Source organism: the organism of the source record quoted next, unplaced genomic scaffold, assembly GCF_019419815.1.
Source record: "Pyrus x bretschneideri cultivar Hongxiangsu unplaced genomic scaffold, Pyrus_bretschneideri_v1 Contig7, whole genome shotgun sequence".
In the NCBI taxonomy this organism is placed as follows: Eukaryota; Viridiplantae; Streptophyta; class Magnoliopsida; order Rosales; family Rosaceae; genus Pyrus; species Pyrus x bretschneideri.
This window is the reverse complement of record NW_025999809.1, coordinates 4538993-4565847: the sequence shown is the minus strand read 5'-3', so window position 1 is coordinate 4565847 and position 26855 is coordinate 4538993. Positions and strand designations below refer to the sequence as shown.

At 37.1% G+C, this 26855-nt stretch overlaps 5 protein-coding genes across 7 annotated transcripts; 2 read left to right on the top strand and 3 right to left on the bottom strand.

Annotated features, from left to right (window-relative positions):
* Positions 1-5547: 5547 nt before the first annotated feature.
* On the top strand, positions 5548-7635 carry LOC103927721 (F-box/kelch-repeat protein At3g17530). Of its 3 annotated transcripts, none has more exons than XM_018642673.2 (2): positions 5548-5707; positions 5920-7635. In XM_018642673.2, the coding sequence occupies exon 2, from the start codon at positions 6105-6107 to the stop codon at positions 7551-7553; it is 1449 nt and encodes a 482-aa protein (XP_018498189.2). In that variant the 5' UTR covers positions 5548-5707; positions 5920-6104; the 3' UTR covers positions 7554-7635. The 3 variants fall into 3 exon arrangements, with proteins under 3 accessions (XP_018498189.2, XP_018498190.2, XP_009334942.2); XM_018642674.2 differs by having other exon boundaries at positions 5552-5707; positions 6068-7635; XM_009336667.3 differs by having other exon boundaries at positions 5556-5707; positions 6071-7635.
* A 1891-nt stretch (positions 7636-9526) lies between these two features.
* On the bottom strand, positions 9527-13345 carry LOC103927697 (purple acid phosphatase 15-like). The gene is made up of 7 exons (XM_009336639.3): positions 12920-13345; positions 12328-12519; positions 11831-12164; positions 11511-11728; positions 11189-11379; positions 10444-10734; positions 9527-10002 (listed from the first exon to the last, which is right to left on the bottom strand). Exons 1-7 carry the CDS (start codon positions 13203-13205, stop codon positions 9859-9861), a joined length of 1656 nt encoding a protein of 551 aa, XP_009334914.2. The 5' UTR covers positions 13206-13345; the 3' UTR covers positions 9527-9858.
* Positions 13346-15707: 2362 nt separating this feature from the next.
* On the bottom strand, positions 15708-19234 carry LOC103927694 (protein XRI1). Its single transcript, XM_009336638.3, has 9 exons — positions 18968-19234; positions 18073-18128; positions 17857-17979; positions 17595-17734; positions 17066-17129; positions 16877-16979; positions 16746-16786; positions 16555-16638; positions 15708-16369 (listed from the first exon to the last, which is right to left on the bottom strand). The coding sequence occupies exons 1-9, from the start codon at positions 18985-18987 to the stop codon at positions 16095-16097; spliced, it is 906 nt and encodes a 301-aa protein (XP_009334913.2). The 5' UTR covers positions 18988-19234; the 3' UTR covers positions 15708-16094.
* A 1678-nt stretch (positions 19235-20912) lies between these two features.
* LOC103927693 (ER lumen protein-retaining receptor) lies at positions 20913-23904 on the top strand. The gene is made up of 6 exons (XM_009336637.3): positions 20913-21186; positions 21664-21929; positions 22077-22192; positions 22493-22566; positions 23387-23450; positions 23532-23904. Exons 1-6 carry the CDS (start codon positions 21096-21098, stop codon positions 23566-23568), a joined length of 648 nt encoding a protein of 215 aa, XP_009334912.1. The 5' UTR covers positions 20913-21095; the 3' UTR covers positions 23569-23904.
* Positions 23905-23940: 36 nt separating this feature from the next.
* LOC103927692 (small ubiquitin-related modifier 1-like) lies at positions 23941-25017 on the bottom strand. Its single transcript, XM_009336636.3, has 3 exons — positions 24687-25017; positions 24226-24375; positions 23941-24134 (listed from the first exon to the last, which is right to left on the bottom strand). Exons 1-3 carry the CDS (start codon positions 24783-24785, stop codon positions 24078-24080), a joined length of 306 nt encoding a protein of 101 aa, XP_009334911.2. The 5' UTR covers positions 24786-25017; the 3' UTR covers positions 23941-24077.
* Positions 25018-26855: the final 1838 nt, after the last annotated feature.

Sequence of the window (26855 nt, the reverse complement as noted above, 5' to 3'; positions counted from 1 at the left end):
AATTCGTCTCGTGGATAAATCCAAACATTTATATCCTTGGTGATCCAGCGAATAACCTAAGAAAACACATGGTTTTGACTTTGCTTGAAGTTTGTTTTGTGTGTATGGTTTTAGCCAAGGAAAACACAGACATCCAAACACATTAAAAAAAAATCATATTTAGGTTTTGTTTGAAATAATTTTCGTACGGTGACTCATTGGAAAGAACTCGAGTTGGAAACCTATTTATTATGTATGTTGCTGTTGGACAAGCATCAACCCAATAGTTCGAAGACATATGAGCATGAGACAACATGACAACAGCTGTTTCGACAATATGACGGTGTTTTCTCTCGGCGAGCCATTTTGTTCAGGATGTTTTGGACATGAAAACCTTTGAGAAATCCCATGTGTGTCAAGAAAGTGGCAAAAAACATGACTCTTATATTCTTCTCCTTCATCACATTGGAGTGTTTTAATAGAACAATTAAACATGTTTTCAACCTTTGTTTTAAACTTAATGAAAATTTGAAAAACCTCTTACTTATTTTTCATTGGAAAAACCCAAGAATAACGTGAATAATCATCAACAAATAATAAATAATAACGATAACCTTCAATGGAAACAATTGGTGAACACCAAACATCGGAATGTAAAAGTTCTAAAGGACATTTCAAAACAGACTTTGAAGACTTGAAAGGCAATTTTTTACTTTTGCCTAACGGACATGAATGACAAAAGCTTACATCAGGAGGAACTAGAATGACCAAGTCGTGCATGCCACTGCTTTGCAGACACTCAAACTCCTAAAAATGCTAAAAATGGACGATTAGATAATCCAGCGCCATTTGGAAATTGGTATAACCCATTCTCACACCTCCCTTGGAAAAGCATCATCTGGGTCTTGAGGTCTTTAACAACAAAAAAATGTGGAAAAATTAAAATATAGCAATGGTTATCAAGGGTGAACTTATGGGCATAAATAAGGCTAGTTGAGGCAAAAGGGTAATGTAAAATATTATTTACGTTAAATGAGCAAGAACCACCCTTAATTTTATTAGAACCAGAATGTGCAATAGAAAGTCCAGAATCATTACCTACGCCACCAATGTTGTCATTACCAGTGTATTATTTAGGGTTCACCGGGTTCTGAATGTCAGGTGTGATATGAGCGTTTGCACCAGTGTCTAAGAACCACTGACCATTTTGTTGGCGATTCAGAGTGATTGGAGATGAGGCCATTGCAGTGAGGCGCTTGGCTGGGATTCGACCCTCATAGGCAGAGTTCATACGTTGATAACAATCTAGGGCATGATGCCCTTCTCGTCCACAAATTTGACAGGTTATGCGCCCACTGGCAGACGCACAACGTTCCCCAGTAGGACCAAAGCCTCGCTAGTTGTTGTTGTTGCGAAGAGCAAAACCACGCTGATTCACAGAACCACCACGGTTGGACGGACCAACACCACGTCTAGTTCCTCGAGAACGTCCACCACGTCCTCTTGCACCCACATATGCATTGATTGGAGCAGTTTCAACCAACGGAACAGTCTGCTCCAGCATTCTTCTCTCGGTGGTCAGGAGAAGAGCCTCAAGGGTGGGATATGTAATGGGAGTATCCCGTGCTTATGCAGCATTCACGGTCATTTCAAACGCCAGTCCAAGGTTATTCAAAATAATTTGAACTAGCTCATAATCATCAGCAGGCTTGCCAGCCAAGGCAAGGTTATCAAAAATCAAATTCATTTTATCAAGAAAATCAGCAATTGAAATATCACCTTTTTTGGTTTGCAGGAGTTCATTTCGCCTAAAAGATCATGTTCTGCAAGGAGGATGCATAACGTTGTTCCAAAGCTTCCCAGGTCGCACGCGAGGTGGGTTTGCTAGCCACAGTTGACTGGACAAATGCCGTGAGGGAACCATTGATCCAGTTGAGGATCATTTGGTTCTGTTGAATCCAGGTAGTATAGGCGAGATTAATAGCTGCATTTCCAGGGATGTGTTTGGGAGGAAAAACACACGAGCCATCAACGTAACCCATTAGGTCACGACTCTTTAGGATAGGAAGGATTTGGGCCAACCACAGTGGGTAGTTGGTCCTGTCAAGTTTAATATTGACAATGGTGGTCACGGCGGAGGAGAAAGGATTGATTGCAGATTTTGGGGGAGAGGGGGGTGGGATTGTGTTTATTGTTGGTGTTGGAAGCGTTGTTGTCAATCATTGTCAAAGTTGATGGGCAAAGAAAAAAATTTGGATCTTGTCGTTGGACTTAAGAAGGCTTTGATACCATGTACAAAGTTATGGAAGGTTGGAAAAGCTATAACAGAACGCCAAGTTTCTCACCAATGTGCATACCCAAATAACGCTGGGTTGCTTGTATTTGTAATACATTTGAGATTACATTCAGGGTTTGAAAACCCCATTTACAAGGAATATTTGAAATTCAAATATACACAAATAAGAGAGTTAAGCAGCTACAAAATATATGAAAGTCATAAACTTAACCAACCGTTTGAAGTAAGAATTAGAAGACAACTCAAACACTTGAACTGGTGTTGACTTTAACTGAGGGAGGACTTCGTCTAACACAACTCAAACAATTGAACTGGTGTTGACTTTAACTGAGTGAGGACTTCATCTAACAGTAAGTATCATTCACGTCGTAAAGTCATTCAGACTAACTTTGTTCAAGTTGATAATCCCAAAGATACCACTATGTAGTTTTTTGATTTTCAAGAGTCATCTACACCGATGGAAGATTAGAACTTTTAAACAGGGGCCAACATGTGTCTGAGTTCCCCCTAGTGGCTAAACGCCCTCTTAATATTTGGTTCAAGTTTTTGAACAATTTTCTATGGAGTAATGTTAGGATCCTTAGGGAGACTAAATTTAAAGGCAATTTTGTGAATTAAATGATATCGAAGTTGTTGATTAGATTATTAATTAAACATGGATGAACGTGATCATTCCTTATCGGTAGCATATCATTTGGTTTGCAAATTTTGTCGACAAATTTAGCCTCCATAACATTACTCTTTTTCTATGTATTTGGATTATTTATTGGTGTTTTGTTTTAAATTTTGGATAATTACTTTATGAATATGATTCTCGGGTGATTAGTGAATGAACGAAATTTAATTTCCTTATACATGTGACTAAAGGCGAATCAAACAAAAGCAATAATACTAGCCATTGTGAGGTTTGCCCATTCTTCGACCCTTTAGTATAGATAATATCAAATGATTTAAATAAATAAATTTTAGACATTTTTGAGATTCAAAGACCGTTTTACAGGAAATTATCGAGTAAGGCTACCAATCCTCGATATTTATATGGTTGGGCATAATGCATGTGGTCCAATATCCTAGTGGATTGGAGGTTGATTTCTACCTTGCGTGTCAAGTTCGAACATCCCTCCTCATCTAAGTTATCATAAAATTTTCGAATCATCCATTTAATAATCATAATTTTAAAAAATATGGTTGGCATAAGGCTATGTCCTTTTTATTTTATTTTTTTATGCAACGGTAGCTTGTATTAACAAGCCAGAAATGAGGGAACAAAAAAAAAAAAGTTTCTGATTTCTAGAAATCCTTTACTAAACGACAAAAACAACTACTGTGAAGGGCAAATTAAGCTAGTTGATGGATTATGTCGGTGGTTAAAAGGCACACATTGGAAGGTGTTTAGGCACAAATAGTTTTTGGCTTACCGAGCTCGAGTACACCCGCTGCCTACATTTATTCTCTTTGCCAGTTCAGTGCACTTTGAAAAAAGAAGCGAAAGAGGGTCAACAAAATATAAACTCCGGTGATTATAATCATCAGTCTGTTCAAAACAAAATAAGTTTGGGTAGTATTCAAAACAAGACCGCAAGACAGTACCCCAAAAGTAACCCATTTAGGAATGGACCAATAATTTCCAGTCAAGTACTTAAACGAAGAATTCCAGACTTCGAGCATTAAAATTCAACTCCAACAAATCCAATAATTTCAACGGTTTACACTTATCAGAAAAATTAGACCGATACTGGAGGCATTGGAGCACCAGATTAAGCTCAGCTTTTCGAGCCTAGGGAATCTGTCATTGATAGCAATTATATCGGCATTCGATAAGCTGTTCAAATCAAGCACGTTGTCGTCGGAGCCATTGGCAGAATGCAGCCTCACCGACGAAAGGTTAAGGTGCTCGTCAATATGAATGGCGTAGACGTTGCGGAATTGGCAGCGAGGAGGCTGACGACGAGGTCCGGGCTGCCGGTGGTGCCAATGCAAAGGGCGGTGTTGTTGAGGCGCTCGAGGGCGAGCTAGCGCTTGCAAACGAGGGAGCAGTCATCACGGCTGGGCTTGGAGTCAAGCTGCCGGAAGAGCTCGGCGATATACATAGACTATCCTCCGAATACTTCATCATCACAGAGACTATTAATCTGATTTACAAATTGAGTCTGATGTCTATAAACTAGTGTCTTTGTCATGTCTTCTTTCTAACTTAGTGACACATGCTTCAACTTATTACCAAATCAACAAAGTTAACGTTAAAAAAATAAAAAATAAAAAATAAATAAAAATAAAAACTTAAAATTGAAGAAAAACAACAGCATCCCCTGAAAAGATTAGATTGTTAAATTAAACATTGATAACACCAATTAAATAGTGTTATTGGGTAGGTGGAGAGTTTGGCACCTTTTGTTTTTCTTTTATTTCTTTTTATTTGTTATATCAGTCTTTTGAAAAGATAGCACCGTTAAATTAAAACTTAAGTTTATAGACAGCTGTTAAAAAGTTAGAGAGCAAACAAAAATGAGACACTGAATTGGCGACAGCAGGCTGCGGCCGAATTTCCAAGGGTAAGTTTGTAAAATTGGAAGGGTCTTGAAAAATGGTCGCACAAGAATCAAAATAAAAAGAGACTTTTAGATCTAGGTTCAAAAACGTAGAGTATGTTTAGGAATAAGTCCAGTTATCTAATTATATGTTTTTATTTCTTTTATACTCATTTTATATTTTCTGAAAATATTAAAAATCAATTAAAATCTTCTAATATTATGCATTTTCCAACTCCAAAAAAATATATTTAATATCTTATAACAAAAAAACTAATATACTAACATAAATTTATCTGCTAAACATTCTACTCTAACCCAAGTAACAAATATATGAATGTATATAATACCTATACGTGAGATATGAAACCTAATTAAAAGGTAGAAAAAACATAACATATCTACAAGTAAGACACAATAATCTGTGACAGGTTGATTATAAAAAAAAAGAATCTATCACATAAGTAGATAAATATAATTAACTTCTGATATAGGTTGATTATAAGAATTAAAAATAAAATCTATAAATAGGGTTTAAAGTAGGAGGAAGAACGAGAAATAACACAAAGATAAATAAAAAGAAAAAAGCAAAGAAATAATTGGAAAGAAATTTGATTTTTATAATAAATCTTATCATTGAACAGATAATTATAGATAATTAAATAATTAAATATAACAAACTAAACTTATTTTAATAAATTAAACTATTCCTACTCAAAAAATTAGAGTTATATCAAATTTCTCCTAATAAAAACCCCTCCCTGCCATCGCATTATTGCACGAAGCTGCGCGAACAAAACGCAGAAAATACATTTTCTGCGCCGAGTCTGCCCCTTTCCCTCTCACTCACAGCGCTGCTTCTGCTTCGGTCTCTTCCTCTTCCTACCGCCTAGTATACAACAAGGTAACCTTATTTCTAGCTTTTTATTATTCAATTCTTATTTCGCTTTTGAATTTCAATTGGCATTTTCTAGGTTAAATTTTTGAATGTATCCATGAGTTTTTTTTTTTTTTTTTAATTAGTAACTTAAAGCAAATTCAAATGCTACTGAGCTTTTCAGAATCTTTTAGCCAAGATCATGCGTTTGTCGCTGATTTTCACGTTTGTGTTTACAGATGAATCAAACAATAAAAAGTGCGATTTCGTAATCAGTAGGCAAAAGCAATGCCAGATGATGATGAGCTTTTGAGAATCTGCTTAATTAGAGAGAATGTGTAATTGTGGAATCTTCTGATCTTGTTGTGTTGGTCTTTGTGTGTGTAGTAGAACAAGGGTGAGGTCCATAATTGACATTGCACAAATGACGAACAAAACATCCAAAATTGGACAATATTTGTTGGTGAATATTCTGTCAACTCTGCCTCCGAAATCTCTGATGCGATTCAAGTGCGTCGCTAGATGGTGGCTTGCTCTCATCAATGACCCCAGGTTCGTCGACAAGCACCTCTCCCATTCCTTGCTGGACGATCAATCCACTCGTGTCCTTTTGAAGCGAATGTTAGTCCCTTCTACGGAGGACCCAAACAGGGACAAATTTCAATCCGTATTCTCAGTACTTACTTTTGACAATGTCATTGTTGATGATGACGATGGTGGTGTGCACAACTGTAGCACTCTTTCTGGGATCGAGGACTTCGATGTTCCTCTTGCTATGAGTCTAGAGATTGGAGATGATCAATCATTTCACGTTGTAGGTCATTGTAATGGTATCATTTGTCTAGCTCGACCCAATTCTACTAAGGTGCTTTTGTGGAATCCGGCAATTCAGGAATTCAGGGTCCTTCCCTCGGAGACATACATTCCAGATTGGTTCGACGAAGCATCCCTTAGGGATCCTCATCCTTGGTGGTTGGGTATGCCTTACATGCCACTAACATATCGGTTCAATGATGTTTTGGGATTAGGCTATGATCCTAAATCTAAAGATTACAAAGTTGTCAAAATTGGATTTTCTTGTTCAGAATTGCATGACGGCACACAACATTTGATTATTCATCCTCCCAAGGTAGTGGTGTATACCTTGGGAACTAATTCTTGGAGAGAGATCGAGCCTTGTTCTTTAGAAACGGAAACTACTTTCCTTTGGCCTGAAACTTTTCAGGTGTACTTCAAGGGGATGTGTTATTGGATAGGAAGTGAGCAACAAAAGGAATTTGTCCATTTCTATGATGCCGCCCGTCAGGAGGAAGAAAAGATCAGGCGAGTGATCGTTTTGTTTGACATGAGTCGTGAGGTGTTTCATGACATACTGTTACCACATGAGATGCTAGAGTTCAATGATTTCGAAGGAATTGGTATTCAAATGTGTCTTAAGGTGTGGAATGAATCCATCGCTCTTTTTCGCTTGAATTATAATACTTTTGAAGGTGGTGATACACTACCCTTTGAAATGTGGCTCATGGATGATGATTCTCGTGGTGGTGCGAATAATGAGGGCGGTGTTTGGACAAAACACTTTGCTGCCAAGATCCCATGGTCCTCAATGTCCCCCTTGCTCCTGCAGAACACATCGGCAATGTGGAAAAGCAACGAGGTTCTTATGGTAGAGGAAAATGGAGGCATGGTATGCTATAACCTCGGCACTAAAAAGTTAAAAAATCTACCCATTCAAAGTGCTGTAAGGATTATTCCCATTTTTCCTCCGCCACCTTCTTATTGTCCAGAGTGCAAAGCAAATCATTCGCCCGTTGTATATGTGAAGAGTATGGTTTCGGTCACGGAAGGCAACAATAAGTACATGTGTACGTAGACATCGAAAGTAATGAAATCCTTTTGTTGTCCAAATTATGGATGTCTTTAAGAAACTTGGAGTCGATGAAAATTTACGAATATATTTGACCATGTTTGATTAATGAATTAACTAAACAGAAAAGGCATGTCGTATCAACAATCTGCAAATACGAAGCAATACAACCAAGAAACGAAATGATGGCTACCCGCAGATATCCACCCTGCAGTGTTGCCTGTCAACGAAGAAGATGAGATACCCAAACAATGTTCGAAATTAAGTGTATTGTAAGTTGTCCGTTTTTATAAGATGAGATACACAAGCAATGCCTAAGTCGTTTCTGTATTTTTTTCGTTCGGAACCATGTTTAGTTAGCGTTGTCCTGAATGGATTTTTGAAATAGAGTTATAATCTAAAATGTGGACTACTAGCTAGCTTAGGGTTTGAATGTGATATATGATGAACCACTTTATATAATTGGGTTGATGATGAATCGTCCACTACACAGTTACTACGCTTTATAGCATGAGAATGCATTGCCTTGGGCAGCAAGAAAGAGGCATTCCCTAATTCCGAATATGTTCACACTCACTTGACCTTAATTATTATCATCTTTGCTGGCTAGATTCAACTTAATCTTTCTCTACACTCTACACTTAACCTCAATTCTAACTATTTGTATGTTGTATATTTGATCATGTTTATTAATGAATTAACTAAACAGAAGGCATGTTGTTTTTTCTCCTGCAGCTCTCTGAAATGCTTGTAACTTCTCGTCTTTGTGCTTCAGATGAATGCTGATCATTCTCTGCAATTACTTTTGTTCAATTCCTGGCCCAACTTCAACATTAGACGGACAAATATGGATTTCTGGGCGCAGGAGTACAACAAGCACGGCAGGTGCTCGGACAATAAATTTTCCCAGACACAATACTTCCATGAAGCTTATAGATTATGGTTTACCTACAATGCACAATATCTATTTTCTCAAACAACTGGGATTGTACCAGGATATCAATATCGTTACATCGACCTTGAATCAGCCATTCAAAGGACTATAGGAGGGAAAAAAACCTCTCCTTATGTGCAAGTATGATGGGGGGATCGCGTATCTGCTGGAAGTCGTCATCTGTTTTGACTACAACGCTGCGAATCCGGTCGATTGTGTCAGGACAACAAATTGTGGGGCATTGGTATGGTATTCACTCTAATAGGTATATATAGTGGCTACATATATCTATATTAATGTAATAAGAACAACAATATAATGATGATTTCGAATTTATCGATCTCACCATTTCATATCCTAAGTAAATGTTATGTAGAATGTAGTTATGTACATGACCTGATGAATTCTGATTATGGTAATTTCAAGTGCAATTTGTTTGGAGTAGTAAATTCGAAAGTTTGATTCTAATTTGTTTTAAAAGCCTTTCAAATCCGTCAAAATTAACTAGACCATGAAATTCCTAAGTTAAAACATGATCAAATATGCGGCAGACAAAGTTTTACTGACACCAAATTGCTATGCATCCTGCAAATATATAACATAATTGGCACAATATTGCAAATGCTTTGGACAAGGGACGGTAAGAAATTATATTATTCACAGAAACAACAGGTGATGATAATCTCTATGAGATGGAGGTGGAACCTCTGGCCTGGAATTTAATGGAGAATACAATGAACGGGAAGTTGTTGAAGTTTTTTCGTACGGAGGTTATAGCGAACCTCATCGCTCCGTCCAAACTCCAAATGACTTATAGATGGGATGCATTGTGAGCTCGGGAGCTAATGATTTTGTCGAAACACCACCCTTATAAGTAGTACCACCATAATATTAGTGAACTGGTAACACCAAGTGACAAATAAAAGTCACTTTAAAAAATTTCTCGGCTTCACAATAAGCGGTGGAAAATTTTTGTTTCATCGGTTGAACCAATTTGCAATAACTCAACAAGATACGCAATTAGTTTAGAATTTGATATCCGAAATTGCTCCAGGAACAAATCTTACACGTTTGTTGTTGTATAAATTGGTTGAGAGAGTATACATTCAAGTTACAATGGAGATGTATAAATGAGATTTTATCATTTACACACAGCAATAGCGGAGTTGCTCCTCTTCTGCGCTCTCTCTCTCTCTCTCCCCTCACCCACCCCTACCAACCCCAAATATATATATATGTATATATATAGTGTGTATACATAGGTGAAACCCCATCTTCCTACTCTTTCTGCACCTTCCGTCCAATTCCTATCTAGATAAGAATGGTCAACTGATTTGGGATCTTAATAATAATTTTCCCAGCAAGCAGCAGTGAGATTTAGAGGTCAGCAAGCCAACTTTCGAACACATGGCGGATGCGGCATTTATCGGGCTGCCTCACTATATAAATTTGATCTCCAATTTTATTGTCGGAGTCCTGGTTCCGGTACCATGTCCACAAAGCCCAAGTCTCATTCTTCACCTGCAAGTTATGCACATCAAAATGCACGCTTAGTGTATAATCCAGGTGGTGAAACTGAGCCGTAATTCTAGTATATACATTCTCAGCAAACTTCTAGCCTACAAGCCTACATCCATGTTTGCTACTCAATAACCGATCAAGGGTATTCAAGTCAGTCACAGGATTTTCGCACTCCGTATAAACAAATATTGGTGCTAACTGATTTTCTCATGACGTTGCAGTGGAATGGTGAAAGTGATTTAAACTGGTTCCATAACATTACCCATGTGTGGTCTTTCTATGCCCATTGACTGTCAAGCACATGCTCATCTTTGCATCAATCATTTTCAAGTTGTATCATATGTAGTGTAGGGTCATACAAATTAAGTATAACGTTTATAGAAAATTGAATGCATTGTCAAACTGGATATTTACCAAACAGAAACACAGAAAAATGAGTACCTCAAGGATCCCATGGCCAAAGCTGCTTTCTCTGAAAGCACTGTAATCCGGTTGCCGATCCCAACAAAATTTACCTGCTGCTGGGCCGGAGGTAAAGTTCTCTGCACAAAAGGCACCTGCACCTAGGTGTTGGTCAGGAGTAGTTAATGGCTCTGGGCAATGACCAGGTTCGTCAGCATGTTGAACTGCCATCTTCTCCCGATTACCCCCATCCCCAACGGTGAGATATACAGGACCACAGGGATCTAAGTTGTAATCATAAACTCGATTCGATCTCTCGTAGGCATGAACCTATTATTTTATTCAAGAAAACAGAAGAAAATTCAGTGCACTTTAAAGCAAAAAGATATTTAGTTACAATGAGGAAAATTGTTCATCATTCATAGACGCTAAGGACAACTGAATAAAAACATGCTTGGGATCGGAACCAAATGGTATTGCTGTGATACGAGTTTCAAGATATGGTCATTGTTTCTGATAGCGTTTCAAATAAGATTTGTATTATGTGTTTTAGCAGTGAGGGAACCAAGTACCAATTAATTTCATATTAAATTTGTTTTCTCAAAAGTTCAAAGCATAAACTGCAGTTCCTTCTTTTTTTCTATCACTATCTGATTACTGGTATGCAAGAAAGCCTCGGTCGAAGGACCCTTATACCACTTCTTCCACATGGTTTCCGGCTATAAGAAAGAAACCTGTTACCTATCAAAGATTGTGACAATCATTGGTGGTTATCGTTACTTACATGTCCATTGAACACTATATCAACACCATAAGAGTACAGTAGCTCTTCCATTTCCAACCTCATACATTCTGCCTCTCTGTAATGCGCCTCGTAGGTACTATACCAGGGAGGATGCCAAGTAGCTACCAACCAGGGAGTTATGGATCTGTCCACATTAGCCAAATCTTGCTCCAGCCACTTGTATTGTTTCCCTGTAGGCAAAGTGATCACTGATTTAATGGGGATAGAAACAATAAAGAAATGACTTGTAAAGAAAAAGAATTGCAAAAATAGGAATATTTAGGCAAGGAATAAACTCAAAAATTAGGCAAACTTTAATTACCTGATTTGCTAAAGTCAGTGTAGGCTCCAAGCATGATAAAATGAATCCCCCCTGCATTAAATGAGTAGTAGAATGTGGACGAAGATCCGCTTTCTTCAGATGGGAATGCAAACCGAGAACTATAAGCCTCAAAAGTCTTATTTTCAGCCTGTTCTTCTATTTCATGGTTCCCTTCAACAACCATTAACGGAACTTTGGACACTAAACTCTGCATATACCTACACAAATTATCCAGCAATGACAACATAAGAAAACAAGTTCTATGCCATAATTTACAGCAGCCATTGCGTGCATAGAAATAAAGCAATTTATGTTTTAACCTTCCCCAGTAATCCCATCGAGGCTGATAGGTCTCAGGTATCGGAGAGTTTGGAAATGAGCAAGAATAGCAGTCAGAGCCAGTTCCATTTGTGAGGTAGAGGTTTGCATAAGTAACATCACCAATCAACAGAACAAGATCAGGATTATTACTTGTCAAGTGACTTATTGTGGTAGTTGTGTTGTATGTAAGGCCAAGGTCTCCCACAACTGCTATTCTCTCTGGGTAGCTCCGAGGACCTGAAACTGGCATGGTCCTGAAATGGTGGATTTCGCTCATTGCAGGTATAGAAGGATCCCCACATCGATAAAAGTACAGTGTATTCGGTTTCAACCCTACATCAAAACAACAACTAGATCACCAACATAACCGAAGAACCACATCTCCATCACAACTTATGTTTGGGGCGTTTAAAAGTTCAGTCATTTCAGCCAAACCCAACTTTGTAATTCTCCATCAAAAACTTTGAAGCAAAATAAGAAGCGAACAAAATCAAACCTGTGAGACGAACATGGTGGATAATTCCGGAAGTGTAATTTTGGAGCCCTTCAAAAGGGTAGAGCTGATTGTAAACAAGAGAATACCCTGTGGCTTCATGTGTTGGTGGATATCTCAGCTTCCCATAACGAACAACGCTTGCCACACTTTTGGGGTCCAATGGCTTTATCTTGTCTCCAATCTGATACTCCCCTGCAACAACAATCCATGAAAATCAAACTCAATTGGCCAAACCCAAAAATACTAAAATCCCATTCTCAAATGCTAAAAAAGCTTAAAGCTTTTACTAACAAACCCGGGCCCTGTATGCGATTGCTTCTATAGGAAGTACTTCTGCTCATAAGTGCTTTTATTAATAACACAACCAAGAAAAGTGCTTCTATCATCCAAAACGAATTCGAGTTTTTATGTCAAAGGTTGTCGGAAGCACTTTCAATTACCAGGAAGTGCTTTCTACCAGCAGCAGTTTCAAACAGCCCCAATTAACCAAACCCAAAAAATGAAAAATCCCAATTCTCAAATCCTGAAATTGCATTTACAGAAAAAGCATACCGCTTTAAACACCAGCACCAAAAAAAAAATATATCAAAACCTGTTATCCAGGAGATCCAAACGGAGTCGTAATCAGCGGAGAGCGAGACGGAAATCTGCTCGGGTTTAAACCCCTTAACCCGGCGACGGACCCGCTGATCGTCGTCCGGCAAATCGACGGCGTTGCCGCGCAGACTGGGATCAAAGGGGACGGTGAGGGGCTCGAACGGGCCGTCCAAGGTGGTGGGAATTCGGGCCTCAACGGGCCAATAACAACCCACGACAACCGCAATCAAACACGTTATCGCAGCTACTGCAGGAACGGAGGAGCACGAAGAAAATGCCATTTCTATTGGGGAAGCAAACGCATTGCCTTAGTTCTCGTCCGCCATTGGAGCACGAAGATATATAGGGGAAGGTATAAAGATACGGAATAAAGGAATATTTCTGAATTCTGATGGTGACGTGGCATGGAGGTTTATGTGTTTTTGGAGGCAAAAGTTGCTGCTTTTTATCCTGTCCTGTTCTGTCCCACGCAATCCCAAATATCCTGGTTCGGACAAAATAGGGCAGCGGATTTTAACCGAGACCCGCCAATGAAAGCACGCGTTTGGCCATGTTAAGTATGGTGGGACATATTGAGACGGGTCCGAAGTTGCGAAGGAAATTTCGGTATGGTTGTTTGATTTGGGCAGCTTTCATGCCGAATTAATTTAAATTACCGGAAATTTTTTATTTTACATATTTTTTACGAATGAACAATTGAAATTTAATTAAATCTCGTTTAATTGAATTTTAACTGTTTTCTGTCGTAATTTTTATGTATAAGAGAGCAAAGCTCTTTGGTTGCAACCAAATTTTAAATAGTTTTATATTTTGTTTGAGGTGTTACACAAGTGACATGAAACCAAACCATAGTCATTGAATATTGTGAGAGGTGCTTAACAAATGCTTTGTATTTAGAGAAATTATTTACGTAAATTCAAACCAAATGTATTTTAAGGTAAAAATAAACCAGTTTGGCCAATATATTAGTCACTATGTCTTTCTCAATGATTTGTTTTCTGTTGGACTCCGTGTAAATATGTCGAAATTACTAAATAAAATCCGTTTGAGTGCCAACTTTTTATTTTTTAGTTGGGAGGAAATGTTTTCTAAAATTTGACTAAACTTAAAAATGTTGAAATTTATGACAGCGATTTAGTGGTATTTTTCTTTATTTGTAAACAAGAGATCTTAGATTCAATTTGAACCACAATATTACTAGCTCGTTATGAGGCTAAGTTTATCCATCATCTTTAATGTAAATAATATCGTTTTATAAACAAAAAATGCAAAAAAAAATTTGACAATGACCATGTGATATGGGGGTTGGGCTTGGAGGCTGGTTATTAAGATAGGTTGGAAGTTATGTTACATTTATTTTTTGTTGGGCTAGATTGGGTTACAGTTCCTATTAAACAGCTTATACAAGATATATATATATATATATATATATATATATATTTTTTTTTTTTTTAGTACAACGATATATTTTACATTAAGGGGAGGGAGAGTTCAAATAAACCATATAATGAGCAACATAATTTGGTATCAAATTCGTTATCCACGAGATTCGAACCTAAAACCTTTCACTTACAAGTGAAGAGGAATACCACAAAATCATAGTAATGACTGGCTATACAAGATATTAAGAAAGAATAAAATCAGACACATGCACGTTTATTCGACAACAATGTAAATGCTCTTAATAACCAAGTCGGGGTGTCAAAACGTACTAGACAATCACCCATTTAGTTAAATTTGGCTTAATTTTTCATACTAGATTATTGAGAGATGCCAACATCAATGCATTTCCAAATGATTTGAGGTAGATCTTGGCATGCCTTTGAATCCAAGCTAGATCTAAATCTAATGGTAATTGGATTAGTGAACGATATTTATAGACTGAAATGTTATTTTAATAGACTTAACTACTCAGTTACTCGAGTGCTTTTGAGTCCCACTTTGCATTTTACAAGTGATATTCAAGTTGTCTCTAAATCATATTTTTGTGTCCCACATTTTCATATGCCTCCGTCAATTATACAAAATAATTTTTCGGTCTTTTTTCACATGGCATGCACAAAAGCAAAGCATTGGATCCCACACATGCTACATTAGCATTTTTAACGGAAAAGTTAACATACTTAACGGTATGTGATTACGTGGGACACAAAAACAAAATCTAAAGGAAAAGTTGGGACAACAATTTTCATGAGACCCGAAAACACATCAAATGGCAACTGAGTAATTAAGCCATTTTAATATTGACTGGTTTGGTCAAAATTAGGCAAAATTTCACTCTCATTTCAAAGAATACCCAAAAATATTCTCCGTCACCAAGTGGGAGCCAAACCACTTCTCTTCTATTTATTCTCCTATTATCCCTTTAATTTTGGCTAATTAAGTAGACCAATGAGTCCTAATTTTAAAGTAAATCACCTGACACTTTTTAACCCATTTAAATTTTAAAGCATGTGAAGTTGATACAGAATACCAGCGTGGGTGGGTGTCTGCTTTTCAGTTTCAACAATGATTTGCCTTTTCCCCTTCCCCTTTAAAAGCCTGCCACAAGCAAGCATGCTCTACCCTCTTTGTTTTAATTCCCCAAGGAGATCAAGTGAAATGTCTCTGTGGCCCTTGTTAGCGGATGTATATTTCCGTCTGTCTATCTCTCTTGTGCAAAGGGAGAGAACCATGCACAGAGATATACAGACAGGGATAGCTAAGAATCTCTGCCAGTATACGCGTGAATACTATACAAACTACAAAGAGAGGTTTAGGCGAAATGAAGTTAATGAACATGTAAACGAGATAAAGTCTACACTTTTAATTTCATCTTAACACCTTTCAGATTCAGACATAAATCGAAATACACAATGTGTATTATGTTCCTGAAATGATTACCAAGGTTTTTGAGAAACCGAAATAAACGAGTACCTAGTAGACTTTTGAGATTCTCAGTCATACAATGTATAGAACCGCTACTATTTGACAGCTAGAGACACTTGGAAACATAAGCACTTTGCCGTGACTTATGATTTCCGAGAACAACCCAAAAGAAAGAAAAAAAATGAAGTTTACTTCTGTACCTGACTGCCCAAGAATATTACAGGGAAAATCATCCCACAAAAATAGGGAAAGCAGAAGGGCAGCAAGATGGGAAGTTGGGAGTACCACTTCTCTACTGCCTCTTAGCCTTTGGTTCTCATAATTGTAATGCTGCCTGTCCCTCCTTCAGTGCGGATTTTAGTTTTTCCAACGACAGGCTTCCCTGAAAAGGCCGAAGTGGGGTAAGCAGCAGGGTCTTCCTGCTTTTGCTTTGATTTTGAAGGTGGTGGAGTGCGGATCCGCTGGTTTATGTCCTTCAGAGTTACATCTCCATGGGCGCCAGAGGGTTTAATGAAGGCAAATGGATATGCCACAGAAGTAGCTAGCTTAGTGGGAGTCCGAATGTAAGACTTCCTACCTATGAACACAAACAGAGAACGTTGAGGATTAATTTTCATTTCAACATATATATATATGCAGTTTGTGATGATCCAGACAAAGAATCCTGGTGTTCCTGCTCACAATATGACCTAAGAAGGACAGGGAGCTGATAACGAGTACATTCGATACAGGAAACAAACAATGTCAATAACATGACAGTACCTTTAAAAATAACATTTCGAGGTGTTTGGGTAACTCGTTGTTGAACCACATTCACTTCATGCTCAGGTTGGAGATCACAGAGCTCTGCAATAGGGAATTGAACTTGTAGACTTAGAACTAATTGACGGATAAGGGTATAAGGGAACAAGGACTAAAGTACAAATTTAATGGAAAGAACCAATGTAATTTACTTGTGATGTCAAGTTGAACATCCGATGCCCCTGAGAAATTCCTGAGTATCAAATGATGAAGCAATCAGATTATAGTAAATTACTAAATGATTTTTACAAAACTTAAAAATAGAGAGCCCCCTGAAGCATACAACTCATCAGGGCTGAAATGCATATCAGTATAGTTGAAGCATTCAGCAATCCACTCATCAGGTGATGGATCCAGGCCCTCAAAGCCAGATGAAGATGGATTTCCTAACATAAACAATATGATTATCAGGAAAACCCTAGGCATAAACATTCAAGTAAATTTAGTAAAACATATTCTGGAAGAGACAAACCTGCAAACCCTGATACCCATTGCGACGCTTCAGAAAAAGCCTCTTCAATTGAATCTGCCTTCTCCTATATATAGAGCAGAAAAATTAGATAAATACATGGCACATGTCATATGCTGTTTATGTACTGAAATCCTGTCTCCAAGGAAAAAATCAAGTTCTGAGTCTTCTGACTTCTTACTGCAGACAATACAACTTGAAACTCCCTTATCAAAGTAAAACCCAAAGCTAGACTACTAGAGAAACTGCAGCCCTGTCAACATTGTTACTCAAGGCTGGCATAAGAAATAACATATGAAACACGCCAATTTGAATTGCCTACTTCAAATGAGTAGCAGATATAATGCAAAAATCATCTTCCTACTGAACACCCATATCACCATTGCAATGCAGTAGCATTGAGATAGAAAAGACTATGCATTAACTGATTCGTGCTGCAAATTCAAAAGTAGTTTGTCAAGCAGCCGTTGAACAATACAGCGTTCCTTATAGATGTGATAATTCAGACAAGAAAGAACTACCCAGCACATACACTTGTATTCAAGAATGAAGAAGACAACTCGTCACATGAAAGGGAAGGATCTAAATCATGAGTGTCAAATTGTAGCATCCGGCGCCTCTTTATTTGTGAGAAAGACTGTTCTTCTGCTTCTGGTTCCTGGGTCCTATTATCTGAAATCCACATCTTTGATATCAAAACACAAACAATAAAGCAATGTTTCTGAATTGCGCATGCACAAAAAGCAAGAAAATGCCAAGAACAATGAGGACGGAAAATAACAAGGAAGCCTAACCTCTAAAGTTAACATGATATGCCAAATCCCCACAAGCCTTAACTGGTGTTGTTTCATCATCGAACATGTAGGAAATGTCTTCTTCGTTCTGTGGCACTCCCTTCCACATGCATTCAGACACGTCTGCTCAAAATAATAGTACCAAGCAAGAAATCACTAACTTCATCCTCGTATAGCAATATATTAGCAAATTACGAACTGTGGTGAGAACACTACCATGATTCGAGTCCTTTTGGGCACGCTGATTATTCCTTTTCCAATTCCAGTGCTCACTATTATCATTTCACACAATAGAAAGGAAAGCAAAATGATGTCAGACATAAGTACTCGTATCTTCAACTTACTGAACCGAAAACCGCAAACTGCAACCATCTCAAAGGATGAGCCACAGTGGAACGTTTGCACAATGTATACAACAAGCTCAGGCTCCAAGACTACATAAGCAGCATATTTAGTTAATGTCCTTGTAGAATCTACACTTTGAATCATTCCTTATTTTTTACTTTCTGTCAATGCTGGTAGATTCAACATAGTTGGAATGAATCAAATCAATAACTAAAAGAGCAATGTAATCAGTGAACTGCCGATTGAAAACAATGCTAAATGGAAATGTGACCAAACAATAAGCAGAAACCAAACAAATATACTTCGCCCCAAATGAGAAAGTGACCGTAAACCCGAAAAAGAAGACTACTAAAGAAACATATGATCCACTGCTAGGATGCTAAACATGTATCAATAGAGGGATTCTTCTGCAATAAGGATCTGGAAGTATAAACACAGATATACTAGCAGGATATGATAATCTACATTTGGGCATTTTGCTTAAGCCATACAACAAGAAATTAAGCTAAAGCACAAAATAATGACCCGCCAAGTAAAATCAGAGAGCCCACATCATCCTCATATCATCTCCAAATAATTAAATACCCCAAAAATTGAAGCAAATCCAATTCACAGAACCATCATTCAATCATCCAAATCAATATTCCAGCTACATTGCCACAACAATCCCAAAACCCACAAAAAATCAACACTTTTATCACCAAAAAAAAAAAATCCGAAAGAACCCAGAAGCCAGAACGACAGAAAGAAGGGTCTTTATATTTACTTGTCATTATTGTAATCCATTTATGAAGCAGCAGCAGCAACTCAACCGTCGTCGCCCAAATGCCAGAGCCTCTTTGCTATCTCTCTCAACTTCTCTCACCAAAAGTAGCCGTTACACGGAGACCGATTTGCTGAGTATATATATTAGCATTTTTCACTCTCTGTGACTGCTTGAGATGCGTGCTATCTATCTATGGAGACGAAGTAAAAAGCAACCAACCCTCTCTCACCAGAGACCGTCTTTCTCTCTCCTGCTCTCTCTCTCTCTTGTATATGGAAGTTTTGATATATAGTCGGATGAGTGATCCTCTCGGATCCTCGTATTTGTTAATTGTACACCTTTAGATTAGTTTTTATTAGATACCGTTTGTGTTCAATTTTAAATAAAAATAATTCAAATAATTTCTAACCGCATAATAACTGATGAATAGACACGATTAAATTATTCTTAAAATCTAATGTGATCTGGATAAGATACTATTCCAAGTGGACCCGCCAAGTCCGTTACTCCTGGGATTAGCCTCACTAAATATTAACTTTAGTTTTTTCTTTCTTCTTAAAACTTGTCTCATGGTGACTAATATTTTTAAGTCTTTGTTTAAAATTCTTAGGGTCATCCGCCCTAAGATTTGATGTTGAAATTTAGTTTTATGCCGTGATACTCGATTTCCATTTTCTTGTATAGATCTGACAGTTGGTGATTGCGCTGCATTTGCATAGTAGTAGAAAACATGTGGCGAATTTCATACCATATAACACGTAAAGTTATTAGATTTTTCATGTAAGTGCCTCTTATGGTGCGTGTTAGGAGAAAAAATGGAGAAAAAAGGAGAAAAAATGTGCATTGTCTGTGTTGGGATAAAAAAAAAGGCATGTGCTATTGAATTTCGTTATGTGAATTCCGTTATGAAGTTTCAAATATCTTTTATTGTGCGATGAAATAGTGAGAATCAAACTATTATCGTGGCGTAGAAATTTTATGTGTTGGTTCGATCATAAATTATTTTTTCTATCTTTTACATATATCTTATTAAATTATTGACGTTGCATATGTGACATGGCATTTGGCGACCTATATATTAATACATAAAATACATCTATATCCTATTTACTTGGTGTTATTTGGATGTCTAGAGAATTATTCTTTCATTATATAACATGGTAAATGCCAAGGCATGAAGCTTCACACTTTTGTCCTTATTGTGTGCCCCAATTTTTCACACTTTTGTCTTTATTGTGTGTCCAACCGTTCACTTTGTCCAAGTCATAGAATTCATTGATTTTTTTTTCTTTCAATTCTTTTTAATAGTTTCGTTTGATTGTTGACACTTGTGCGTGTTTTTTTTATTTTATTTTAAATTTGGCCACAAAGTTCGTCCCACTCCAGCATTGCTATCATGGGAAGAGACTTTGAGGAGAATTTATTGATAAACAAGAAGAAATACAATATGTCAAGAGGGACATAAGGCCAAACCCAGACCATATGATAATTTCGTTTGATTGTTGACACTACATCATTTGATAATTTTGATTTTGATAACATTTTCATGAACCTCCATTTATGCTTTCTGTCATTTTAATAGTATAATATTCGAAAAGGCATAAGGGTCAATTAGAACTTATATTCATGCACTTACAGTTAAAAGTTAGTTTTTTCATAAGAATTATTTGGAGGAAGTTGATTGATTAGTATAGATACAGAATGGGAGCATACTAGCAATATGTGATTTGTAACGGTAGTATCATTATCGCTAACAAAACGTATTGGCATTTTGTCGATTAATTTACTTACTTGTAATTTATTTTTTATCAGGGGGTGCGGGGCTTTTGGAAAAAAAGGCCCAAAAGAGTCATAAGACCCATGACTGTAGCAAAAGCCCGTTTAAGATTACGAGGCCCAAGTTCAAAGACTGAAGCAGAAGATGGAAGTCGTGCAAACAGATCTACCCGCTGAGATTTTGTCACTGAAACCAGAAGCTCAAAAAAACCCAAAAGATTGAACGCAGCTGCTGTATCTCTCTGCGCCCTTCGACACCGATTGGCAGGAGAAGCAAACAGTAAACCCATTTCATTTCACAAGCTAAACCAGAGAGATCCGAAGACAAACGCGTCACTCGGATCCAGCAAAAATGAATATATTCAGATTAGCGGGCGACATGACCCACCTGGCCAGCGTCCTCGTCTTGCTACTCAAGATCCATACTATCAAATCGTGCGCCGGTACCGCCATTTCCCCTTTTTTTTATATTTTACCTCTCTGCATTTTTGTTTATAATTTAAATGCTTTGCAAGCAATGTAATTTCGTGTTAGCTGCATTTAAATTCTGTTTTGAATTGAACCCAGTTGAGAAGTGAAGTTTTTATTCATTTATCGTGTAATCGTGTATTAAATTGCGTTTAATCGTGTATTTAGGCCTTTGAAGTTTGGTTTTTGCTCAAAAGAGCATTTGGGTTCTGAGTTCGAACTTGTATAATCCAGCTGACAGTGGTAAAAATCCAGAATGTTGTGCTTTTTGATAATTTAGAATGAGGGCTTAACTTGAATTTTTGTTAGCATTGAGTATTTGGGTTATAGGGGATTGGTTGCTGTTGCATTTTTCTCGATCTGAGATATTCAGATATGGCCCTTTTTTCGGGTTGTTTATTTGGTTATTAGTACTAGCAACATTATTTGTTGATGTGTTTCATTGTGTTTAGGTATTTCTTTGAAGACTCAAGAACTCTATGCCATCGTTTTCGCTGCTCGCTACCTGGACATTTTCACGGATTTTATATCTCTGTATAATACCGTCATGAAGTTGATATTCCTGGGGAGTTCATTTTCAATTGTTTGGTACATTAGGGAGCACAAGATTGTTCGTAGGTCCTATGATAAAGACCACGACACCTTCCGCCATGTTTTTCTTTTGCTGCCATGTGTGTTCTTTGCCCTAATAATCAATGAGAAATTCACCTTTATGGAGGTTCGTTTGCATAGTTTTTTAGTTTCTTTTTATTCGTATTTGGTACCCCTCACTGCTAAGTACAAATTCAAACTGTTCGACTGTCTTTACATCTTTCTGCTTCATCTTTCATTATTTTCTTATATGGGATATGATAATGTGGATCAGGTCTTGTGGACATTTTCATTATATTTAGAAGCCGTTGCTATACTTCCTCAGCTTGTGCTGTTGCAGAGAACAAGAAACATTGACAACTTGACCGGCCAATATGTGTTACTTCTTGGGTATATATTTTCTAAACAAACTTTTGATTCACCTTGCCATATCAATTTTTTTTTTGTTTCTTTAGTTGCCTAATACATAGCCATGCAAATTGGCATTTATTTCTTGGGTAAAGATTCTTTCTACAAGTTTATTCCCTTTTCTTTTATTTTTGGGATATTTTGCAAAGAAATCCTTTGCAGTGGTGTCATCCAAAACTATTTTCTAATGCCACATGTTACGTAGAATATTTTATCAATGCTAATGGTGTTTTATGATATATTGGTTGGTGTTTCTATTGACGTGCTCAACTATTTCTGCAGTGCATACCGAGCTTTATACATTCTCAACTGGATTTACCGCTACTTCACTGAACCACACTATATCCATTGGATACGTATGACTCTCTCTCTCTCTCTCTCTCTCTCTCTGTGCGATGTATCTATGCCCTTTGTTGTGTATGTGTTCCTGTATGCATTCACTGGCATATTTTATGTTTGCATATTTTACAAGGATCGAGGTATTAGGTAGAGATGTTGTCATGCACAGGTATTGTACTTGGTGATCTGCTCAGTGCAGGCAAAATTATGACATATTAATAAGTTTTCTTATATGTTTGCACTCATCTAGGCATCATTTTATTTTTCGTTGCCAGTGAATCCACATTCATGTATTGAATTATTGTGATATGAATAACATTCAAATTCTTTATATTTATACTTGTATTTTGAGACCTTTTCTCATTGTATTCATTTTAAATTAGGGGGATTCATTGACCTACTGCTTCGATAGTAGTGTCTCTTACAACTTTACACCAATATGCACATATATGTTACTTATATTAGCAACTGTATTCTCTTTAATTCGAAAGCACTTGTTTCCTACTTGTTTCTTCTACTTTTGCATGGTATATTGAATCATTAGATTGTAAACTTAATTTTTATTCATTAGTTCTTCTCAAAGAAAACTTAATTTTTGTTCATTACTGAATTTTGATAATTTCCATGTTTGAATGTGGGACTAGTTGACAACTCTCGAACATAAGCCTTCACAATCTGAGTTCCCATTCCACATATTGAAACCAAAGTTGAGCTCATCAGCATCTTTGAGACACCACATCCTCAGTATCCTGGCACATTTTCCCTTTCTTGTTTGCCTAGTAGACTTCTTCTTTCGACCTTAAACTATATGCTTACGTTCTTCTTTGGCCATTGCAGCATGGATTTCCGGGCTTGTTCAAACACTGCTGTATGCCGATTTCTTCTACTACTATTTCCACAGGTAAATGTTCATAAATGTTACAAATAATTTGCATTCATCTGAGCCTTCCCTCATATACATTTGTACAATTGTGGTTTGCAGCTGGAAAAACAACAAAAAGCTCCAGTTACCGGCTTGAGTTCAGCCACCCTTTACTCAGTGTTCAGTTTTCCATACATTGCCTTAGAATACTACGCACAAGGATCAAATATGTTGCTCGGTAAATGCTCGTTGTTGGACTGTCAAAACGGTGTATTTTTTTCCGTCTTACCCTGTTTTGCTCGGTCGCACATGGCTTCTCAAACCAACACTGTTTTCGGTATTTAGGAAACGTATACTTCGCAGAATTATCATTTTTTAGTCATGATTATATTATACTTCTCAAAATGTCATATGTGTTGAGTCATGATATTCAATCTTTAACTCCAATTTGTGAACATTTTGAAGACTTGTATAACGCATGAGTTTGTCTCTCTCTCTCTCTCTCTCTCTCTCTCTCTCTCTCAAGATTCCAGGAAAACATTTATTTCAATATTCATCTCATCAGAACTCCATTACAATTATCATAAACACAGAAACTTAAAATTTCATAATTCTCTATTAAATATAAAAATTATAAGAAAAAAAGGGGTTCAACAACTTTCATGCTCACCCTCCAGTTTGGTGCAGCATTGCATCAATCTCATCACCATCTTCCATCTCGAGCTGACAAACACCGACAACAAAAATGAGCTGCAAATTGAATTTAAATAGCCAAATACTGAGTTCAGATCTGAGAAACAACTCAATATCTAACCTCCTCTGGAGTCTGCTCAGGCCGGAGTCTCCGGCCATCGAACAAGAAGGCGATCGAGTTCATGTCTACTGACACCCGATCACAGTATGCAGTCATGAGCTTCTTCAGTTGGGTGGTAAGTTTAATTCGAAAAAATACCTCGTTACCATCCTGTAAATTTAACAAAAAATAAGAAAAATTATTGTCAAAATTAGGATGTTAATGGTTGTTAAGGATTGTACTTAATTAATCTATAGCTGTGTAAACAAACACCACCCAAATTGGGAATATTAAGAATAAAAGAAACCAACCAGAATTTCAAAAATAACTAGCAACAATCATGAAAATATGAAACATACAAACATGTGAATATGTCGAAAGAACTTGTCTACAACATGATGCAGCTACACAGCGATATTCCAAGTAAACTACAACCGCATGACAAAGTGTAATTGGCTTGAGATATCGATGCAAATGTATACCTGGCCTTTGACTTTGAGGTTAATGTGGGCAGGCTGATCCAGGGGTTTCTTCCCTTCCTCCCTCACACCACCACCTCTACCTCCATCTGTTGCTGACATCTTCCTACAATCTCACTCTCTCTCTCTCTCTCTCTCTCACACACACACACACACACAACGGAAATTACTCTTCGACACAGACACAACCCTCTGATGCTTCAAACTTAAAAAGGAGAGGAGTTGCCCAAGCGTAATATAAACGCTAGAGAGAAAAAGAAGGGGGAGGGAGAAGTGGACAGAGAGGGAATCGTTGTACGTACGACGGCTGAAAACGATTGAGAGGGAATCTGACGTGTGAGATTGCGCATATGTACGACTTTTTGCGGTAGGAGTGGAATCAAAAGTCATTTTCTTACTTTCTCTTCCCTCCTTCTGGTGATGTGTACTTTCTGTTACAAAGAAGCTTTGGGGAATTCTGATTCTCTGTAAATCTTATCCACTTTTAAGTATAAAAGTCAACTAAACCTTGCGTGCCCTAGTTGGTTTGCAGAGACGCTCAAAACATTTAATTATTCGATCGAAGCTTCGTTGGATAGGACCATGAGGAGGTGGGTGAGCTCGAAATCCAGCGGCGGTTGGTTAACATGGAATGTTTTTGTATCTCGGGTGGATGCGTGAGGCGACAGGGCAACTTGCACCTCAAGAATTTCTTGTTGGAGTATTTCTTGAACAAGCTTGAACCATAAGAATGATCATTTAGAGATCGGTCCTCGATTGATGAGATTACTGAAGTTTTTAATTATCTTTTGGCCATACCCTAATTACTTGGATTGTTTTGATGAACACATAAGCCAACTGATATTTTCGTTTTGCTTATTTATCAAAGTGTCACCAGAACAATATTCGAAGTATCGTCTTTACTCCATGTCTTTTAAACCGAATCACTTTCTTTTCTGGATTGTTAGTTTGTGTCTCACATTACCTCAGTTCCTCAACTATGTCTATTCAGTCATTACCTTTTGATTACGAAGTGCTCAAGAAAATGGCATCCATATTATTAATTTATCAATAAGAAAATTTACGGTCAATAGTTGACTGACTTGGAGTAATGTGAGATATGGAATGAAAGTCCCTAGGGGAAGATATAGTTGCAATTCTTTTTTATATGTTTTTGCAAATAGTTTTTTTTTTTTTCCTTCTTCTTCACTCAATATGCTGATATGCCTCATAAGCTTTAAATATAAAATCTTCGACTCAGCTACTAAATTTGCAAACAAATATTTGCTTGTGGTTGCGGAAGCTTCTGTTTTTTGTGTGATTGCCTGCAGCCTCCCTCTTTGACATGTTTTGTCTAGGTGTTTCTAATTAACCCTAATTATATATTCTGCGTTATATGTTAAACATAAATAACATCAATCGACTGGAGCAAGAAAACGTTATTTCCGATCTGACTTAACATTTCAAAAGCTTGATTTAAACAAAATAATAATGATATATAATTACAACATTTTTCTTAACCAATACTCATGATAACCTGGTTTTCTATGCTAACTTTGCTAGCACTAGTTGTCACAAAGCATGATTTAGGTGAAGCAGCTTGGGACAATGTTCGTTTTGACCAACACTACGTCGTCAAATATGAAAATTGATCGTTCCTTGAAATTAACCATGGAAGAGATGTTCAGCCTTCTTTGGACCAAACTTCAGATTATATTTCTAATTCTTTCACATTTTGGGGTAAATATTGTATCTTTTTTCATGTTTTTTGGTCAAATTTACATGGTTGGGTAATTGTAATATTAGACAGCATACTTTTTGTTTCTTGTAGCAACTAAACCTCTGAACTTGCAAGCATTATATCATCTACATAAAGAAAAATAAAATGATCAATCTTGAGTTTATCATCTTCATGCAGACACAACTGTCAATTTTATTTATGACAAAACCAAATGAGGTTACTACTTCATCAAACTTTTGATTCCACTTGTTTAAGACCTTAGATAGATTTGCTCAACTTGCATACCATGTTCTCCTTCCCTCTTTCAATAAATCCTGGTGTTTGAACCATGTAAATGTGTTCATATAAACTCTCACTGAGAAAATCATTTTTTTAACTTTTTTACATCCATTTGATGTAATTCAAGATTAAAATGAGTTGTACATGCAATGGTAATACGCAAAGAGTCCTTT

Coding starts and splice junctions, on each gene's coding strand:
- LOC103927721 (XM_018642673.2), top strand. CDS start 6,105: ATGACGAACAAAACATCCAAAATTGGACAATATTTGTTGGTGAATATT.
- LOC103927697 (XM_009336639.3), bottom strand. CDS start 13,205: ATGGCATTTTCTTCGTGCTCCTCCGTTCCTGCAGTAGCTGCGATAACG. Junction 12,520..12,919: donor TTGGATCTCCTGGATAACAG/GTTTTGATATAT, acceptor TTGTTGTTGCAG/GGGAGTATCAGATTGGAGAC. Junction 11,380..11,510: donor CACTGACTTTAGCAAATCAG/GTAATTAAAGTT, acceptor CTTTGCCTACAG/GGAAACAATACAAGTGGCTG.
- LOC103927694 (XM_009336638.3), bottom strand. CDS start 18,987: ATGGATTACAATAATGACAA. Junction 16,639..16,745: donor TGTTCAACTTGACATCACAA/GTAAATTACATT, acceptor TCCCTATTGCAG/AGCTCTGTGATCTCCAACCT. Junction 16,370..16,554: donor TCGAAATGTTATTTTTAAAG/GTACTGTCATGT, acceptor TTGTGTTCATAG/GTAGGAAGTCTTACATTCGG.
- LOC103927693 (XM_009336637.3), top strand. CDS start 21,096: ATGAATATATTCAGATTAGCGGGCGACATGACCCACCTGGCCAGCGTC. Junction 22,193..22,492: donor CAATATGTGTTACTTCTTGG/GTATATATTTTC, acceptor CTATTTCTGCAG/TGCATACCGAGCTTTATACA. Junction 23,451..23,531: donor TTCTACTACTATTTCCACAG/GTAAATGTTCAT, acceptor TGTGGTTTGCAG/CTGGAAAAACAACAAAAAGC.
- LOC103927692 (XM_009336636.3), bottom strand. CDS start 24,785: ATGTCAGCAACAGATGGAGGTAGAGGTGGTGGTGTGAGGGAGGAAGGG. Junction 24,376..24,686: donor ACCTCAAAGTCAAAGGCCAG/GTATACATTTGC, acceptor TTAAATTTACAG/GATGGTAACGAGGTATTTTT. Junction 24,135..24,225: donor CTGAGCAGACTCCAGAGGAG/GTTAGATATTGA, acceptor GGTGTTTGTCAG/CTCGAGATGGAAGATGGTGA.